Consider the following 20,403-nt stretch of genomic DNA (forward strand, 5'->3'; position numbering starts at 1 on the left):
TGAAAAATGCTCCTACCACAGCACAAAAAACAAGAATTAGGGATGGAAAAGAATGGAACTAGTTTTTTTGAGTTATCTGGCAGCTTCCAAGAGATTTAAATCAAAACATTTTGACATATTCATGCTTTTTTACTTTTTTGTATTAGTACCAATGTCATGTAATACAACATAAAAAAATGTTTTGCATCACCTCGGTTCCGAGAGTTCTGGAACCTGTAAAGAAAATTGGAGTAGAGACCAACATAAACATCATTTCCACCCTTCTTATTGCTCATGAAAACCACACATTGCATGTTGTACCACCATACAGCGAGACCTTCAGAGGTGGTGGTCCAGATTGCTTTACACAACGGTACCTCTAATACCCAGTAGCACATCCTCTTGCACTGATGCATGCCTGTATTCGTCATGGCATACTATCCACAAGGTCATCAAGGCACTGTTGGTTCAGATTGTCCCTCTCCTCAATGGCAATTCAGTGTAGATCTCTCAGAGGGGTTGGTGGGTCACGTTCTCCATAAACAGCCCTTTTCAATCTATCCCAGGCATGTTTGATAGGGTTCATATCTGGAGAACATGCTGACAACTCTAGTCGAGTGATATCGCTATCCTGAAGGAAGTCATTCACAAGATATGCATGATGGAGGCGAGAATTGTCATCCATGAAGACAGATGCCTCGCTAATATGTTGCCCATATGGTTGCACTATCGTTCAGTGGATGGCACTGAGGTATTGTACAGCCGTTATGGCTCCATGGCCAGAAAGACTTCATTTTAACTAGATAGTGGTCTGATCCACACTGGGCTCCTCTATAAGATCTGACGTCTACTGCTTTGAAACTACTTGTTTGCCTAATGATAATATAATCTATTATAGAACGAAGTTCTTTGGTGTTCTGTTGCCAAGTATATTTATGAATGTCCTTATGTTTGAAAAATGTGTTGGTAATTTTTAGATCAAATAGTTCACAAATTGCAATCAATCGTTCCCCATTGTCATTATATTCGTCCTCTCCATGTTTTCCTACTATTCTACAAGATTCTCTAATTCCTACCCTTCCATTAAGATCTCCCCTGATAATCAGTTCCTTTCTTCTTGGGATTTTTTCAATAGTCTCCCTGAGGGTGTCCCAAAATGTATCTTTCTCCTTATCTTTTGTGTCGTTCGTGGGTGCATATACGCCAATAATCACAACTTCCCTAGCAAATAATGTCATTTCAACAGTTGTAATACTTGATTGATGAATGTCCAATTTGTGATTCTTTCTTTCCATGATTTCTTTATCATAATGGAGACTCCTGCTTTGGCTCTTACTGCTTTTGATACCCCACTCCAGATATGTACATAATTATCCAGTTCTTCTTCTCCTTAGCCTTTCTTCTTTGTTTCAGAGAGTACGACAACATCCATGTTGAACATGTCAAGTTCTGCAGGTAGTAAATTTATTTTAGTGGAAATACCTTGCACATTCCAGCATCCAAACATAATTTTCCGTTTCGCATCGCCAGTTCGTCGTCCAAAGTTCCATTTTTTCCGAGGCATATTATTAGGTTTTCTAGCATTTTTATGTTTTTATGTGAGTGAGGAGCTGCCCCACTGCACAACCCCCAACCTGGAGGACCAGGTATTTTTTACTCAAGGTTTTCTTCCTTTAGCCTTTGATAAGCCAATATCATACTACAAGGCAGCAGTTTCTAGTTTTGGTCCACCCCGGGTATTTTATTTCCCCGGTACCCATCATATCTGGTGAGCATTCCCCTATCCGCCACCTGGGGAGGCGCCCGATGGGAGACGAGCAAAAACTTTTCTTTTATTTTTTAATTTCTTTTCATATTTTCATTTTTTTTTTTGTTATTTTTATTGTTTTGTAATTTTGTTTCATATTTTTTAATTTTGTTTATTTTGTTAATTTTTTGTTTTATCATTACACACATTTTAGCCATACACACAAGAACTTAATATGCAAGCATTAGAAAAACAAGCATAAATACTTAATAAAGTGTCACAAAACATGAAATAACAGCAAATATAAATACAATACTGAATGAAACATTAAATACTGTGCAAAGTTCATGATAATAATGTATATAAACAGTTATATTATGTACATGAACTTACAATATGATCATATTACATAGATGAAATTACTTAAAAGCTTACTGCATCACAAGCTGAACGATTCATGCAACAAATAATAGGCTACTGAAAAGCATACATCTTATTATTATCTCTGAACCTAAAATTCTTGGCAATATTTATTTAAAGCATGCAATAATAAAAACTGAAAATTAAGAAACCACTGCTACAAAAACTCTTGAATAACTTGGTCACAAACTGTTACAACAATCAGTTCGAATCAAGTACAAGTATGATTGACTGAAATAAGCAAAGCAATTTCGAAATAAAGAATGTCTGACAAAATAACATCAACTTTCCAATACTGAACAACAATTGATGGACTTAAGCTTGTTTTGTCCTAAAATAAATATTCTACAAGATAGCATAGTAGAAAAAGCAGTAAGACATTTTCTGCTGATTAGAAAAAAGTGTCCATTTTCCAAAAATTATTTTTATAGCAAATTTCGAGTTACAGTAGTTTAATTTTTTCTGTGGTCATCGACAGAGCTTTAAAGGCTTGATGAAACAGTATACAATTTTGTACAAGGTTAGGCATAACTCTAGTTTGGTACATGCACTGGTTTGGATGGCTAAAGATTTTTGATTATTTTAAGCCACTGGTGAATAAGCTCTTTAACATATAAAATAATGAAACAATAGTCATCTCTAATATACTGTTTTTTTTAATTATATCCAAATGCAGCACTTAAAATGCAACACATTTCTACAGAAAACAGTTTCTTGCACAAACATGTGGTTTTTCACATGGAAAAACCTGGATGATGAAAGAGTTTTGCAAATACTTCATATAATTACAACAATATTTTTTATCATCATCTGTATCACTTTAAACCATCTCATCTCAGCAAGTGTGATTCATGTAAAACCAGATTTTATGTTGAAATGATTTGCGCAGGTCTGAAACATCCAACTGGTGTGCATACAAACACTCACGAAAAATGTGTTTTATGCATATAAAATCCAAATAAAGCTAGATTTTTGAAAGCGAGTTTCCAATTTTATCATAAGAATGCATTTATATGATTCACTTTATACCATTTCCCAACCTTCAATTCACCCAAGAACAAATTTTACATGCTACATTTGGATCAACTTTAAACCCAATTCTTGACAATGAATAAATTTTATTGGATAAAAAATTTTTAGTTTTGACATTATCCATTTTCTCCGTGCAAAGTTTGAACGAATCACACAAGCATAAAGTACACAACTGGTGAACTTCAAAAACATTCCAGAAAAACATGTTTTCACACGTGAAATCCAAGGAACAAGGTCTGAAACACCGGTGGACCAAATTGAATTATCTGTTCCCGCTCCAGTCTGGAATTATTTAAGGGTGACTGTTTATGCCTGTAAAATCTGAATGAGAGAGAGTGTTTCCGCACATAAAATCTGAACAGTGCACATACAAATGGTGCCATTAGCTGAGCATTAATTTCAGCTTCATTACAAGTTTTTATAAAAGGAATTTATCAATTTCCGGTTTGTCATTCTTTGCTTACTATGCTATTACATGGCTGTAGTAAGACAGATGTTCCTACCTCAAACAGGAACTGAACACCAAAACCACCCCCCAAACTGCGATTCTGTGCAAGGCCTTTTCATACTTGTTTGCTACAGCACTTCTGCACTGTGTGTGTGTGTGTGTGTGTGTGTGTGTGTGTGTGTGCGCGCGGGCGTGCATAATTTGTTTTTCTATTTCTTTTATTTTCTTTTTTTCCAAAGCAGTAGTCAAAATGCGTAACTCCTTAAGGTGATTGTGGGTGAGCACCGTATGTTATTCTTGCAGCACATTTTTGAAGACTTACTTTCTTAATGATGAGTTATGCCTCAACATTATTCCCTATCCCCCTCCCTGAATTTGGCCAATTGTGGCCCGCAAAGAACTTAAGACTTCTTGGCTTTTCTTGTCTTCTCCTCCGAGAACCTCTTCATTCTTTCTTTTTCTCTTCTCCTCAGAAATGATCCATTTGGGCCTCCTGTTTGGTGGTCTCTTGGGATTATTTTATTCTGTTAACTCTGCTTCTGATCTCTCTTGTACTGTGGGCCATGTGTGCCGTAATTCCAACTTCTGCTGCAGGCATCCTCACCTCACCCATTTCAATTTGATCTTTAACCACATGATGCAGCTGAAGATCCTTTTGTTCAATCTGCATTCATCCATCCTTAGTAGGTATCTGCAGAACTTCAACCTCCATTTCTTCATTCTACCTGTGATATTTTCAGTGTACTTTTAGAGTTCTTCATTTTTCCTCTTCTTTCAAGTCCCATAGTAGTCTTCCGTGGTCTGAGTATTTTCCTCAGAATGTTCCTTTTTTCTTTTTGAGCTCCTGAAGCTCCCAGTTTTTATTTAAAATAAGACACACCGAAGTGAACAATCCTTCAAATTACTGATTTGTTACTCCCCAATGTTTACAGCAATTCTACGTGCAAAAGTGGCTGAACTAAGTCACTTTAGGAGTTCCTAATTTGTTTTCCCTGTTTAAATTTTCATCAATATGGACATCTAAAAATCCTGAAGGTCCCACTGTAGTTATTATTTCTCAGCACTTGTTACACCTATGATTGGTGCAGTACCTCTAGATGCGCAGAACTGAATAGGTGGTGGTTGTTGTTGTTGCTGCGGTTTGACAGCGAGGCCATTCAAAGAAAATCATTAATTGATGCTTTTAAAAACATTTACCCTATTTTCTGTTGCCGTATGTATGCTTGGATTGATTACAATTCCATGCCATCCAAAAGAAGAACTAATTGTGCTTGTTGTATATTAGATGGAAAGGTCTTTTATATAAATACTTAGAAACAATAGTGGGCAACAGATTGAGCCTTGGTCAATCCCATAAATGATTTCTGTCAGGTCTGAAGAAGAAGAAGAAGAAGAAGAAGAAGAATTTGACAAATTAAATTCCATTTTCAAAACCACAGTTCATCATTTCTTTTTGAGCCTATCAAAAAAAGATTTTCTATTTTTCGCAATACGACAAATTTTATGTTGAAAGTACAAAGTTAATGTTACTCAATGAACTTCAGCCAGTGATGTTACATGAAAGTAAGATATACCAAGATGAAAACACAAATAACTGAGCACCATTATGTTAATGTTGTTGTCGTGGTCTTCAGTCCAAAAACTGGTGTGATGCAGCTCTCCATGACACTCTATCCTGTGCAAGCCTCTTCATCTCAAAATGACTACTGCAACCTGTATCCTTTTCAATCTGTTTACTGTACTCATCTGTTGGTCTCTACAATTTTTATGTCCCACACTTCCCTCCAATATTAAATTCATAATCCCTTGATGTCTCAGAATGTGTCCCGTCAACTGATCCCTTCTTCTATTCTCTTCTTGTCTAAACTGTTTATCATCCATGTTGCACTTTCATATATGGCTACACTCCAGACAAACACCTTTCAAAAATACTTTCTCACACTTAAATCTAAATTCGATGTTAACAAATTTCTCTTCTCCAGAAACACTTTGACTGCCATTGCCAGTCTACATTTTATATCCTTTCTACTATGGCCATTATCAGTTACTTTGCTGTCAAAATAGCAAAACTCATCTACTACTTTAAGTACCTCTTTTCCTAATCTAATTCCCTTAGCATCACCTGACTTAATTCAGCTATGTTTCATTATACTTGTCTTTCTTTTGTTAATGTTCATCTTATATTCTGCTTTCAAGACACTGTCCATTTTGTTCAACTGCTCTTCTAAGTCCTTTCCTTTCTCTAACAGAATTACAATGTCATCAGCAAACTTCATTATTTCTTCTACCCGAACTTTAATTCCTGCTCCAAATTCTTTGGTTTCCTTTACTGCTTGTTCAATGTAGAGCTTGAATAACAGTAGGGATAAGCTACAATCCTGCTTCACTCTCTTATCAACCACTGCTTCCCTTTCATGCCCCTCAACTCTTGTAACTGTCATCTGGTTTCTACACAAATTGAAAATAGCGTTTTGTTCTCTGTATTTTATCCCTGCCACCTTATAATTTCAAAGAGTATATTCCAGTCAACATTGTCAAAAGCTTTTTCTAAGATTACAAATGCTACAAACTTAGATTTGCCTTTCCTTATCCCATCCTCTAAAGTAAGTCATAAAATCAGTATAGCTTCACGTGTTCCTATATTTCTCCCAAATACAAACTGATCTTCCCCAAGGATGGCTTCTACTAATTTGTCCATTCTTCTGTATAGAATTCCTGTTAGTGTTTTGCAACAATTACTTATTTAATTTATTTTCACACATGTCAGCACCTGCTTCCTTTGGAATCATAATTATTACATTCTTCTTGAAGTCAGAGTATTTTGCCCATCTCATACCTCTTGCACACCAGGTGAAATAATTTTGTCATGCCTTGCTCTCTGAAGGCTATCAGCAGTTCTAACAGAATGTAGTCTACCCCGAGGCCTTGTTTCAACTTAGGTCTTCTCGCAGAATCATATCTCCCAATCTCATTCTCATCTATGTGCTCTTCCCTTTCTACAATATAGCTTTCAATTTTATCTCCTTTCCAGAATGAGATTTTCACTCTACAGCGGAATGTGCGCTGATATGAAACTTCTTGGCAGATTAAAACTGTGTGCCCGACCGAGCACACAGTTTTAATCTGCCAGGAAGTTTATCTCCTTTGTACAGACACACTGCAACCTTCTTCCACCTTCCCCTTCTTTAATTAGGACTGGTTTTCCATCTGAGCTCTTTATATTCATACAGCTGCTTCCTGTTTTCTCCAAAAGCTCTTTATTTTTTCTGTTGGCACTCTGTCTGTCTTTCCCCAAGTGAAATATGCTTCTAAAGCCTTAGATTTGTCCTCCAGCCATCCCTGCTTAGCCATTTTTCACTTCCTGTGAATCTTGTTGTTTAGATGTTTGTATTCATTTTCACCTGCTTCATTTGCTACCTGTTTAAATTTTCTTCTGTCATCAGTTAAATTTAATATCTCCAGTGTTATCCAAGGACTTCTACTAGGCCTTGTCTTTTTACCTTTTTGATCCTCTGCTGCTTTGACTATTTCATCTCTTAAGGCTACCCATTCATCTTCTACTGTATTCGTTTCCCCTGTTCTAGTCAACTGTTGCCCAACACTACCTCTGAACCTCTCAGCAACCTCTGGGTCTTTCAACTTATCCAGGTCCAATCTCCTTAATTTCATACCTTTTTGTAATTTCTCCAGCTTTTATCTACAGTTCATAACCAATACATTGTGATCAGTCTACATCTGCCTCTGAAAATATCTTACAATTTAAATCTGGTTCTGAAATCTCTGTCTTCTCCCAGTGTCTCCAGATCTGTTCCACATATACAACCTTCTTTCATGATTCTTACACCAAGTGTCTGTGATGATGAAATTATGCTCCATTCAAAATTCCATCAGGTGGCTGCTCCTTTCATTGCCCCCCCCCCCCCCCCCCCCTCAAGGTCTATAATCACCTATCCTTCTCTTTCTTTTCCTACTATCAAATTCCAGCTCCCATCACAATTATATTTTCATCTACCTTCACTATCTGAATAATTTATTTGATCTTTTCATACATTTCTTCAGTCTCTTAATCATCTGTAGATCTAGTTGGCACATAAATTGTGATGGATGTGGGCTTCATATCTCCCTTGGCTACAATATTGTGTCCACTATGCTGTTCATAGTAGCTTACCCGCATTCCTATTTTCTTATTCACTATTAACCCTGCTCCTGCATCACCCCTATTTGATTTTGTATTTATAACCCTGTATTCATCTGAGCAGAAGTCTTGTTTCTACTGCCACCAAACTTCACTACTTCCCACTATATCTAACTTCAACCTATCCATCACCCTTTTTAAATTTTCTAACCTACCCGCACAATCAAGGGCTCTAGCATTATAAGATACGTAGAATGCCAGTTTTGTTTCGCCTCATGATGATGTCATCTTGAGTAGCCCCATCCGTAGATTTGAACAGGGGACTATTTTAGGTCTGGAATATTTTACTCAAGAGGAAGCCATCTTTGTTTAACCTTACAGCACAGCTTCATGCCCTCGGGGAAAAATTACAGCTGTAGTTTCCCCTTGCTTTCAGCAGTTCGCTGAGGCACACAAGCCACCCCAGCAATGGCAAAGTTCATGTTCATGGTGGGGAGGGGGGCGGGTATGTTAATATACAGAGATAAAAAACACAAATTTTAAATTTTAATTTTTGTGTGATATATTTTAACTTACTTCCAATCTTACTCCTGCAATGAAATTGAGTGTATCCTTACCACTTCAGTGAAACATCTAAACTCTCAAATAATTAGTAACCTCCACCTGTTAGTAAACAAATGGTACTTTACCACCTTTATGTGGTTGGCCTGAGGGCCAACAGAAGACCGAATGTAATCAAGTTCTTCATCAGTAATCCTCCTGTCCTGCTGTGGTGTCTCAGTTACAAAGGCACCCCATGCAATGCACCAACATAGACCCACCAAACCTACAATACAGAAGGCAAATCTTATACCAAACCATAGCAGTATAATATAGTAATCTATGATGATATTATTATTATGAGAAAGTGTTCAAGTTACATCATTTCTGAGCTAAAACTCAATTTCCCAAAGCCATTCAGCATCTTTTTTGTCAGGAACTGACTGTCAGGACCAATGAGTGCCTCTTAAATAGTTATGGCCTGGCTTACCACTGGTGGAGTGATGGCACTTGGGGTATGATTTGTATGTACAAATGTGGGAAATGAACAGTGAAACACGTGGAGGCCTCGCTGCCCCCCCCCCCCCCCCTCCCCCCATTTAATTATGTGACAGAAGAAGGTAGATTGCCCACTGCAGAATAAATTCATTTTGAATTACATTTCTAATTTTGATGCTCTCTGAATCCTCCATTTCCACCACCCAATTCCATGCTCCACTATGATTCTAGTATCCACACTGGTCCTGGTAGACAGTCAGCTCCAGGCATACAAAATGGTGAATCATTTCAAGAGCTCAAGTTTTAACTCAGATGTGGTGCAGTTTTAACACCAAGAGATTAGTATATATGGATTCCACAGTGAAAAACTCCAAAGACAAATAACATAAAAAGAAAGTATACATTAAAATGCCTAAAACACATTATTCACCAATATAAATATGTCTTAGACGCAAAGAAGATTTTAATAGAAACTGCAAACACAGACTACTCCAACCAACAACCACAACCATTACAATAGATTCACATCCAAGAAATAAAAAACATTTGAAATACAACTGCAATAGAAATGCCACTTAAAACAGAAGTAAAAGTTGCCTATAAATAGGTAAGCAAACGCAGCTATGACAACATTCTTCAGCTCAAGGAAACTAATGAAACAGCTGCAAAAAAATCTTAAATCGAAACCCGTGCAAGTTGTAAGTCAGTAGAGATGCACCAGCACATGTGTGATGCAGCACATCTGCGTATGCCTCCCCCCCCCCTTCCCCGCCTCCCCTAACAAACATACACCACCTACATTTTCATAATGTAGGGTAGGCAACATCTTTAATTATACTAGAAGTATTTTTACCACAATATCATCTGATTTCAACACAGTCATACACTTTACACTGGGAAAAAGGAGGCCCTACCCGGTATTTGGTAGGTGGTCCTAATTCAGTGACCATTCTGTATATACTACATGTTCCCATCCTACTCAGTTCTGTACTGGGCATCTTCAGACATGACATTCTTTGTAGAAATCATTTCTTAAATGATAACAGTATTAGAACTGACGAAAGTTCAGAATTTTGTACTTCTTGGTTGAATTCCAGTACACAACACATGGGTATCAAGAATTTGCATGGATTGAAGTTAGAAAAAAAATAGTCTATATATGCTTATTTTCAACAACAGCATGAATACACAATGCTGGACAATGTCATTAGAGGACTACTGTGGTAGGTTACATAGTTACTGATATGTATCTAACTAATGATGAAGTGGTAAAGACATTGTGGGATAAGCATGGATAAAGATTGTCAATACAAATGGCTTTTATTAAGAGGAACTATATACGAGAGAGACAATAAGATACCAAAACTGAAGACTGCCATTCAATTTAAAACTGAAGTAGTGTAATGATCGATTATCTCATGGAGGAGTGGAATTGGCAGCTGGAGGAGTAAATGTAGAAGGCACAATCTTCACCTTTTCTGCACACTTCCCTCACTCGGGTTCTTGCAGTACACATAAGTCATCGTAAGTCAGAAGCCTTCGGGCTGACACTTGTCGAGCCAAACCTGGCAAGCTGCGCCATCAGGCAATGCTGTTTGGCACATGTATGCTCAAATGTATTATAAGGCTCTCATTTGGAAATGGTATGATAGCTTAAACTAGCAACTGGTGCACTACAATAAAGATTTTATAATCAGAAGTAGGCAATGACTTATTTCAAACAATTTTTATGATTGTAAAACCATATGTCAAGAATATGTATAGAAGTACTGTAGTAAAACAGTAGTCTCTACATTTTAATGTATTCTCATCTGTTTTGGAAAGCATTTTAGAGCCAGATATGTTATTACTGCTCATCTGTTAACATATTAAGCTATTTCAGTTTTGATTCCATCAACAGTTAAAAATTACTTACCTTTGCAAGTTCGTTAACCTTGGTACAAAGCAGAGAACATGGGTCTTCTGTTCCCCACATTGACAAACATGCCAGCACAGGCAGTGTATACCCAGGGGTTGCTCTGATTCATATTGATAAACTTTTGAGAGAAGAGAGGAAAGGAAAGATGACAAGAAATGGAGCAGTGAGAGAGGGAACACAGTTCACAGCTCTGGGGAGGAGAAGGAACAAGAAACATAACATTTAGTGCATTTTACTGCTGTTTAATTGTCCTGTTCTGAAGACTCATTATCTGAGAGTCATTCAAGCAAAGACAATGCTTTCAATGAACTTTTCTCAGATGTCTTCCTTCAAAAAGTAATCTTCTTGCAAATTTTCAGTGTGGTGTATGCATTTAATGCAGTCTTCCACTGTGACATCAACATTTGCTCCTACAAATAAATTGTGCACATCTTTCATTCTGAATGTGTAATTTCTGAATGTGATCTTCTCTTTCACTACAGCTCATACATTTTCTGTTGATTTGTATTGGCAGTGATATGAGGGGCAGCCTCATAGCATCATGGCCCATTTCTGCTGCTAAGCTGTTAAGTTCACATTGATTATAAAGGTGCTTGGGGTGCCTGACTTCCACCTACATCTCCACTTTTCTTCTGTGGACTGAAGTCAAAACATTTGCCTATTCTAGCTCCTATACAATTTCTTCTTTTTTTTTTTTTACTTGAATCAGGAATTTTCTTCTTTTTTCTTTAATGATAACTGGCATTATCCATTACCATCACACAACCCTCTTCTAAACCATGAAATAAATCTAAAAACCAGTGTTTCAGTACATCACCACTCCTTTCTTAAAGATAATCATTGGATTTGAAAAATGGAAATATGAACTTTGCATCTTTGATAAAGCCGTTTTCAGATGATCCTGCAAGACAGGCATTAAGTCTCTTTCCTTTGATAGTATTTTCAATCCACCACTGCCTTTTAAATCCTGCCATGTGTGTTGTCTGGCATGATTTTGATTAAGGCAAGTCTCATTCACATACTTAATAGAGCAATAATGATTTTCTTTCCCAATTAGGAGCATTTTTCTCATCAAAGCATCCCTAGCTGCTACAATATCAGATCTCTCTATCAGAACTGTATCACTGCATTTTCTGTACCTAAATTCCAAAGATTTGAGTATTCTTCCACTGAAATGGTGGCCTCCTGTAAGAGCCATCTTGTCATTTAAAACATCTGCTACCTTTTGCCTTATAGGATACTCACCATGGACATAAAATTCCAATACAATGTGATCAATATCTTTCTAGAAATTGTCCAAATCAGTGACAGTTCTTCTTCCACTAATATCTTTCCTCAGGGATTGAAACTTCATTTCCTGATCACAGATCTCGGTTGCCCATGTTTCTGCAAATATTCTCTGTACAGTTTTTAGTGAAACACCAAACACCTTTGCTGCTGCTTTGTACACATAAGTGAATGCTGGGTATCAAAAAAATTACAAAGCTATGCCTGCAGCAGCATAAATGGTACTCAGAATTGGTACATAAATCCTGTTAACAACAGGTATTCATTTGCTAGCCATTGCTTCTTATGATGTTACCTGGATGACACCTGTGGTGGGAATGACACTGTGACTACAGGGTGAACTTAGAGCAATGGACCAAGCTGCGCAAGGCCAAATAATTCTCATTGGCAATTAGTAAAGGAAGGAAGAGGTGGGATGGGATGGGAGAACTGACCTGCCCTTCTGAACTGTCACTTCACTGCTCACTAGTATAGTATTATTTTGTCATCACTCTTGACTGGTCTGATGTGGCCTGCAACAGTTTCCTCTCCTGTGCTAACCTCATCTCATAGCGTATACCCCTAAGGTCTTCATTAATTGTAATATTCATTCTGATCTTTTTCTTCCCTTACAATTTTTGCCCACTACGGCTCTCTCTGGTACCCTGGAAGTTAGTTCCTGAAGTCTCAATATATGTCATGTACTGTCTGGTCTTGCTGTGTAGTATACATCTATTTTTCTGAGGATTTAAAAGATCTTGCACCATTTTAAGTTGTTCAGCATTTTTTCTAGGTCAATAAATCCCATGACTAAACCTTGGTTTTTCTTAAGTCTTGCTTCCTTATCAACCACAATGCCAGAGCTGTCAAACAGCTTCCTTTGCCTTTCATAAACCTAAACTGATCATCATCTTGTAGATCCTCAATTTCCTTTTCCATTGTTCTATTTGTTATTCTGGACAGCAACTTGCATGCATGAACCATCTATCTGACTGTATGGTACTTCTCACTTTAGTTTGCCTTTCTATCTTTGGGATTGTATGGATGACATTCTTCATAAAGCCTGGTGGTTTATATCCATAGATTCACTATACTAACTGGAATACTTATTTTGTTGCCTCTTCCCCTAATGATTTTAGAAATACTGAAGGAATCTTATTTATGCCTTCTGCTTTGTTTGATCACAAACCTCCCATTACTCTTACAAAATCTGGCTAATACTGGACCCCTGCGTTCTCCATATACACACATATTACATCTACAATCACATTAGAGGAGAACTTTGTATTCTTTCCACCTACATATAGCGTCTCACCTATTTGTTTAACAGTGGAATTCCAAAACTTTTCTGTATGCTGAATTTTCCCTTCCATTTATAATTTCCCAACCAATTCATTTTCATTTTTCTTGGAGCAATAGTGTTTCAGCTTCCTTATCCTTCCTATTGATTTCACTTCTAAGTAACTTCTATTGCTCTATTCCTTCCTTTTCATGACCATTCTCGGATTTCTTTCTTTTGTTGGGCAGTTCCAGCATTTCCTCTGGTGCACACAATTTCTTGCAGTTACTTCTTATACCTCTATTTTTCTACCAATCTTCCGTGATTATCCTTTTCAGGGATGTCTTCCTCAACTGAGTTACCTGATGTGGTATTCAGTATTTTAGTGTCAACAGCCCCAGAGAACTTTGAACAAGTGTCATTAACCCTCAATATTTAAGTATCACATTTCCATATACACTGATTCTTTCTGAGGATTCTCTTAACTCTACTTGTCGTCACTACTAAATTATGATCAGACTTTACATTTGCTTCTCTCTACATCTTAAAATCAAATATCTGATTCCAGATCTCTAGCTCATGATGTAATTCAGCTTTTATCTTCCTATCTTCCGGCCTTTTCCAAATATGAGAGTTATCCCAAAAGCAATGTCTCAACTTTTTAAATATAAAGAATGTTTGTTTACATTAAATTGTACATAGTTTTGAAGCTTTAACATTTTTCTATTTTGATACACAATCACCACTTCAATGATGCAGTTTTGTATGCCCATGTCACACCAGTCCACAGTCATGTTATTGAAGAATATTGGACTTCATCTTTCACCTTGTTGTTGTCACTGAAGTGCCTTCCAACCAAGAATTCTTTCAATTTGGGAAAAAGTGGTAGTCACTGGGCACTAGGTCCAGAACATAGAGTGGATGGCTGATGACTTCCCATCCAAACTGTTGCTCAAGATTCCCAGTTTGATGGGCAATGTGGGGCTAAGTATTGTCATGAAAAAGGTATATGTGCTTGCTCAGAATTCCTTTTCTTCGGTTCTGAATCACCAGTTTTAATTCTTTTAATGTCTGACAATACCTGTCAGCATTTGTTGTTGTCCCACGAACAACAAAGTCAACCAACAATATCCCCTTTCAGTCCCAAAACAAAGTTGCCACGACTTTACCAGCAGTCTGTGTTCTTTTGAATTTTCACATCTTGGGCGAATCGGAATGCTGCCACTCAGGTTATTGTTGTTTGGTCTCTGGTGTAAAGCAGAAAGCCCAGGTTTCATCACCTGTGACTATCGAATGCAAAATTTTCTTCTTTCCATCTGCATAGCATTTAAGAAATTGGCGGAAAGCTTTAATGTGTTGCTGTATGTGGCCTTCTATCAGCATTCTTGGGACCCATGTTACGCACACCTTCTGAAATTTCAACACTCAGTCGAAGTCCGGTGAATGGTGCTTTGAGAAACACCAGGAGCAGCACTGTAGAGCTCATTGAGAATGATCCACCAATCCGGAAGTACAATTTGTTCAACCTTCATGATTGTCTCTTCGGCAATTGGCGTTCTACTTCTTTACTTGTCATGAGTTTTAGTACGAACTACTGCAAACTCTCTACACCACTTGTGGACATTTTTGACATCCATACATGGCTCTCCATACACTTCTGTCAATTATGAATGAATATAAATTGGATTAATGCATTCTGCACTCAAAAACCAAATAATGCACGAACTTCACATCTGGCAGTAGTGGCTAATAGGAGCTCCATTACAACTGGCTGCCAAGCCAAGACTGAAGGCTCCAGTGGATGTGCAGTGCTTCCTGTAGAGAGTGGATGGAACAAAGAGAAAAACAATGTGGTCAACAGCCATCCAAACAATTTCCCTGCTGCCCCAGCACGTTGGAGACCCTACTTTTTGAATTATGCTTGATATCTCCTCCTCTTGTGATTTTTCAAAATTCTCTACATTATTTCTAGCTGAAATATGTTTTAGAACTCAAGAGTCATTCTGCTGTCGTTTACCTACAACTGAGCCTGTAAGCTCCCATAACGACAGTCCATCCTTCCCCCACAATTGTATTCCAATCTTCCATGATTATTAGACTTTTCATCTCCCTTTACATACTGACTTTCTTGTGATCAATGTAAAAATACAACAATCATAATAATAATAATCATCATCGTCATCATTATGAATAAGAAACTCACCAAAAATGTAGAAGATCGATGGCCATCCCACATGATCGGCAAGGACTCCAGCTGCTGGCATTGCAATGACAGTCCCAAAATAGCTTCCAGAGAAGGCTATAGTTGCCAGGCGACTACGTTCCAGTGGGGGAGCCCAACGTGCCCATACTGCATGTATTGATGGATAAGTCACACCCTTAGGAACAGAAACCAATTTACACTATACTCTAAGGATATGACAGCCACTTTACTGTTCCAGAACCACAAACACATCTGCATTCAGCACAGAACCAAGAACATGGACAAATGATACAACTATCACAACACTGATTTAAATAGTCACTAATTTCAGTTATTCAGGAATAATTCTTTAAACAATATGTATACTTCAGAAGCACACAATTTAAAACACCCAAGCATTGCACAGGATTAGATTCCTACATATGGCAACATAATACAGCAGATAATCTTCTATGTTCCTTTCCATGGTTGCTGACAATGGTGAGCAATCGCATTATTGTAAAGACAAAAGTTTAAGGTGTTAAGTTCTAAAAACAATCAGATCATTAATTTGGAAGCACTCAGGTATGGATCCAGGATACAGTTCTGCGCGGGAGAGGGAGGTGGGTGGGCAGGGGACATAGCTTGTTACTGTCTCCCAATGGCAAATAAAACTTGCAGTCAGACTCAGTTTTGGTGTGGTACAGATGCCTAAGATTTTAATCATAATAACAATAAAATATATAAAATGTATTAATACAATATTCAGTGCTTAGTACACCATTTTAGCACAATATCAAAGAAATTAAATTCAGAGAAAGACATGATTTGAAAAACATTTGTTAAAAATTTGAGAGGTACATCTACCATGCAATTAACTTAAGAACTGTGGTGGTGGTGGTGGTGGTGGTGGTGGTGGTGGTGGTGGTGGGTGGTGGTGGTGGTGGTGACAATAATAACAATTTCATTTGGCTTGAGAGCTGTAACGGTTACATGCTCAAACAATTATGATATTATTGAAATAGACAAAATATAAAATTGAAGTGCGTCATCTGCATGATCAGTATTTCACTTAGTACTGTTATTTAATTTGGATAGGGGTGGGGTAAGCTGTGGGGTTGGGGGTGGGGCTATCCTGTTTTTGTTAGTCATTTCTGCCTACACTGGGACAAGTTACTGGTATATATACACAATTTTTTTTTCCCTCGTACCAGAGAGTCTTCGCCTTTCTGTTTTGCATAACCCAACTTTCTGTCATTTGCCAGTTCTGCCAACCATCTCATGAGTCATATTGCCCTTATTGTTGGCCAACCTGTGAATTGGGGTGCCTTTGCCTGGCAAGAATGTTGTCTGCTGCCAGTCGGGTCACAAACCCATCTGCATGGGCTAGCCCTCAGGTAACAAAACCTGTATTTTTCTAAAGTTAATATCCAAGTTCAAGACCCTCAGTTTGCATGCTACTACATTCTCAGAGTTAGCTCAGAGAATTTTAAACTGATACACGTGGAAAAAAAAAATGTTTGAAATAAAATACACTCCTGGAAATGGAAAAAAGAACACATTGACACCGGTGTGTCAGACCCACAATACTTGCTCCGGACACTGCGAGAGGGCTGTACAAGCAATGATCACACGCACGGCACAGCGGACACACCAGGAACCGCGGTGTTGGCCGTCGAATGGCGCTAGCTGCGCAGCATTTGTGCACCGCCGCCGTCAGTGTCAGCCAGTTTGCCGTGGCATACGGAGCTCCATCGCAGTCTTTAGCACTGGTAGCATGCCGCGACAGCGTGGACGTGAACCTTATGTGCAGTTGACGGACTTTGAGCGAGGGCGTATGGTGGGCATGCGGGAGGCCGGGTGGACGTACCACCGAATTGCTCAACACGTGGGGCGTGAGGTCTCCACAGTACATCGATGTTGTCGCCAGTGGTCGGTGGAAGGTGCACGTGCCCGTTGACTTGGGACCGGACCGCAGCGACGCACGGATGCACGCCAAGACCGTAGGATCCTACGCAGTGCCGTAGGGGACCGCACCGCCACTTCCCAGCAAATTAGGGACACTGTTGCTCCTGGGGTATCGGCGAGGACCATTCGCAACCGTCTCCATGAAGCTGGGCTACGGTCCCGCACACCGTTAGGCCGTCTTCCGCTCACGCCCCAACATCGTGCAGCCCGCCTCCAGTGCTGTCGCGACAGGCGTGAATGGAGGGACGAATGGAGACGTGTCGTCTTCAGCAATGACAGTCGCTTCTGCCTTGGTGCCAATGATGGTCGTATGCATGTTTGCCGCCGTGCAGGTGAGCGCCACAATCAGGACTGCATACGACCGAGGCACACAGGGCCAACACCCGGCATCATGGTGTGGGGAGCGATCTCCTACACTGGCCGTACACCACTGGTGATCGTCGAGGGGACACTGAATAGTGCACGGTACATCCAAACCTTCATCGAACCCATCGTTCTACCATTCCTAGACCGGTAAGGGAACTTGCTGTTCCAACAGGACAATGCACGTCCGCATGTATCCCGTGCCACCCAACGTGCTCTAGAAGGTGTAAGTTAACTACCCTGGCCAGCAAGATCTCCGGATCTGTCCCCCATTGAGCATGTTTGGGACTGGATGAAGCATCGTCTCACGCGGTCTGCACGTCCAGCACGAACGCTGGTCCAACTGAGGCGCCAGGTGGAAATGGCATGGCAAGCCGTTCCACAGGACTACATCCAGCATCTCTATGATCGTCTCCATGGGAGAATAGCAGCCTGCATTGCTGCGAAAGGTGGATATACACTGTACTAGTGCCGACATTGTGCGTGCTCTGTTGCCTGTGTCTATGTGCCTGTGGTTCTGTCAGTGTGATCATGTGATGTATCTGACCCCAGGAATGTGTCAATAAAGTTTCCCCTTCCTGGGACAATGAATTCACGGTGTTCTTATTTCAATTTCCAGGAGTGTAGTTTTTATTGGGGCATAGGAGGGGAGAGTGAGTCATTGCAACCCCTCCCAGCTTCAATCTGTGCTTGATCACCTACTAGCTTGGTTGAAGACGTGTGCTGAAGGAAACTCGTCATAATCTTATTACGTGAAACATGCCAATATCTATATTATGCAATTCTAGGAAAAAAGGAAAATGTACATCTCAGTGACCAGACAAGAATTTGACCTTTCGAGGTAGACTTTTAAACCTTAACAATTAGTTCAAATACATTAAATGTGTTCACAATTGTGAATATGGACAACCATCAGCTGTTGAATGGAATGGCAACAATGAAAATTTGTGCTGGACCGGGAATCGAACCCGAATTCCCCGCTTATTCTGGGCAGTGGCCTTACCATTTGGATACTTGTATGCAATTCATGGCCAGACCCAAACTTCCATTTGTCATCAATCATGTGTTGACAACCTGTACTCCCACATCCATTATGTATGTTCCCTTGCAGGCAAGATATTTTACTTGAAAGTCGTTCACCTGGCATTGGCAAATAAATATGATATTGCAGTACCTGTGTTATCCCAAATACAGTGCAAAGTTCCTTTCGACATGCTTGCATGTTCAACGGACCTTTCCATCTTATTTGGAATAATACAGGTACTGCAATATTGTAATAATCAAAATGGATAATCTCGTACTGCTAGACGAAAAGAATCAGATGATATAACAACAAAGGTAGCAGTATATGCACAGTGTCAACTGCAGACAGAGATAAATTGACAAGTTGCTAAGATGGCAGAACACAAGAATCTTACACATAGACTGGATCAAGACCTGCCTGCAATCCTTTTCACTAAGAGACTGCAGAGACAATACTTCAATTATGTTGAGCTGGATATTTGAAATTGATGCCTATGGAGACAGACAGACAGACAGACAACACTGTAGCACTCACAGATCAACTTGCATAACACTAGTCATGCTCCAGTATCAGACAAACAACTCCATTCACAATTATTCTACAAAATTTTCTATGTGACTGCCCTTCCATTTTTCTGCTTCTGCTTTATCTTCAGCTTTTATTCACCCACATCTGGAGGAGGAAAATGCTTAATGTCCCATTCATGATGAGGCCATTACAGATTGAGCACAAAGCCTATGTTGGGAAAAGATGTGAAAGAAAATTGGCCATGTCCTTTCAAAGGGCCCCAACCCAGTATTTGGGATGTTTTAGTGAGCAGCACCGTCCTTGTTTTCCACCTGAGCAAGGTTAGGTACACAAGAAAAGCATATGATTTAATTATGTATTTCTGCGTGTGATGTGTGTACTAAAAATGTTGTTGTTTTTCCTGTATTATGAAAAGGATAGTTGCTATTCGCCATACAGCAGAGATGCTCAGTCGCAGATAGGCACAATGAAAGGACTGTCAAACAAGTCAGCTTTCAGCCAAACATGGCATCAGAATTACACACACACACACACACACACACACACACACACACAGTCTATGGCTGCCGAGGATAGACTGCAAGCATCAGCACATTATGGGAAAATCAGTCTGGTTGGGTATGGGTGGGGGGTGGTGAATGGTAAAGTGCTGCTTGTGGAAGCATACAAGGATGAGGTGAGGTGAGGAGAGGGTAGGACAGCTAGGTAGAGTCAGGTGGTTAGACAGATGACAGGGAGGAGAGAAGTATGATGATGGTGGGTGCGTTGGAGGAATAGAGGTCAGTGTAGCACTGGAATGGGAACAGGGAAAGGGATTGGCGGGCAAAGGACAATGACTAAAGAAGGTTGAGGCCAGGAAGGTTACGGGAACATAGAACATATTGCAGGAAGAGTTCCCATCCGTGCAATTCAGAAAAGTGTTGGTGGGAAGGACCCAAGTGGCACAGGCTGTGAAGCAGTCATTTAAATGAAGAACTTCGTGGTGGTTAGCATGCTTAGTAACTGGGTGGTCCAGCTGTTTCTTGGCCACAGTTTGCTGGTGGCCTTTTATACAGACAGGTAGCTTGTTGGTTGTC

At 39.4% G+C, this 20,403-nt stretch overlaps 1 protein-coding gene across 2 annotated transcripts in view; it reads right to left on the reverse strand.

Annotated features, from left to right (window-relative positions):
- Positions 1-20,403, reverse strand: part of LOC126418435 (vesicular glutamate transporter 1-like) — a 135,730-nt gene that overhangs the window by 62,380 nt on the left and 52,947 nt on the right. Inside the window, exons 5-6 of one of the 2 annotated variants that reach the window (XM_050085192.1) lie at positions 15,466-15,640; positions 8,451-8,587 (exon numbers count right to left, since the gene is read on the reverse strand). In XM_050085192.1, coding sequence (XP_049941149.1) covers positions 8,451-8,587; positions 15,466-15,640 — 312 coding nt within the window. The remainder of the gene's footprint in view (positions 1-8,450; positions 8,588-15,465; positions 15,641-20,403) is intronic. The other variant, XM_050085193.1, reaches the window with a different exon arrangement.

Source organism: Schistocerca serialis, chromosome 9 (genome assembly GCF_023864345.2).
Source record: "Schistocerca serialis cubense isolate TAMUIC-IGC-003099 chromosome 9, iqSchSeri2.2, whole genome shotgun sequence".
In the NCBI taxonomy this organism is placed as follows: domain Eukaryota; kingdom Metazoa; phylum Arthropoda; class Insecta; order Orthoptera; family Acrididae; genus Schistocerca; species Schistocerca serialis.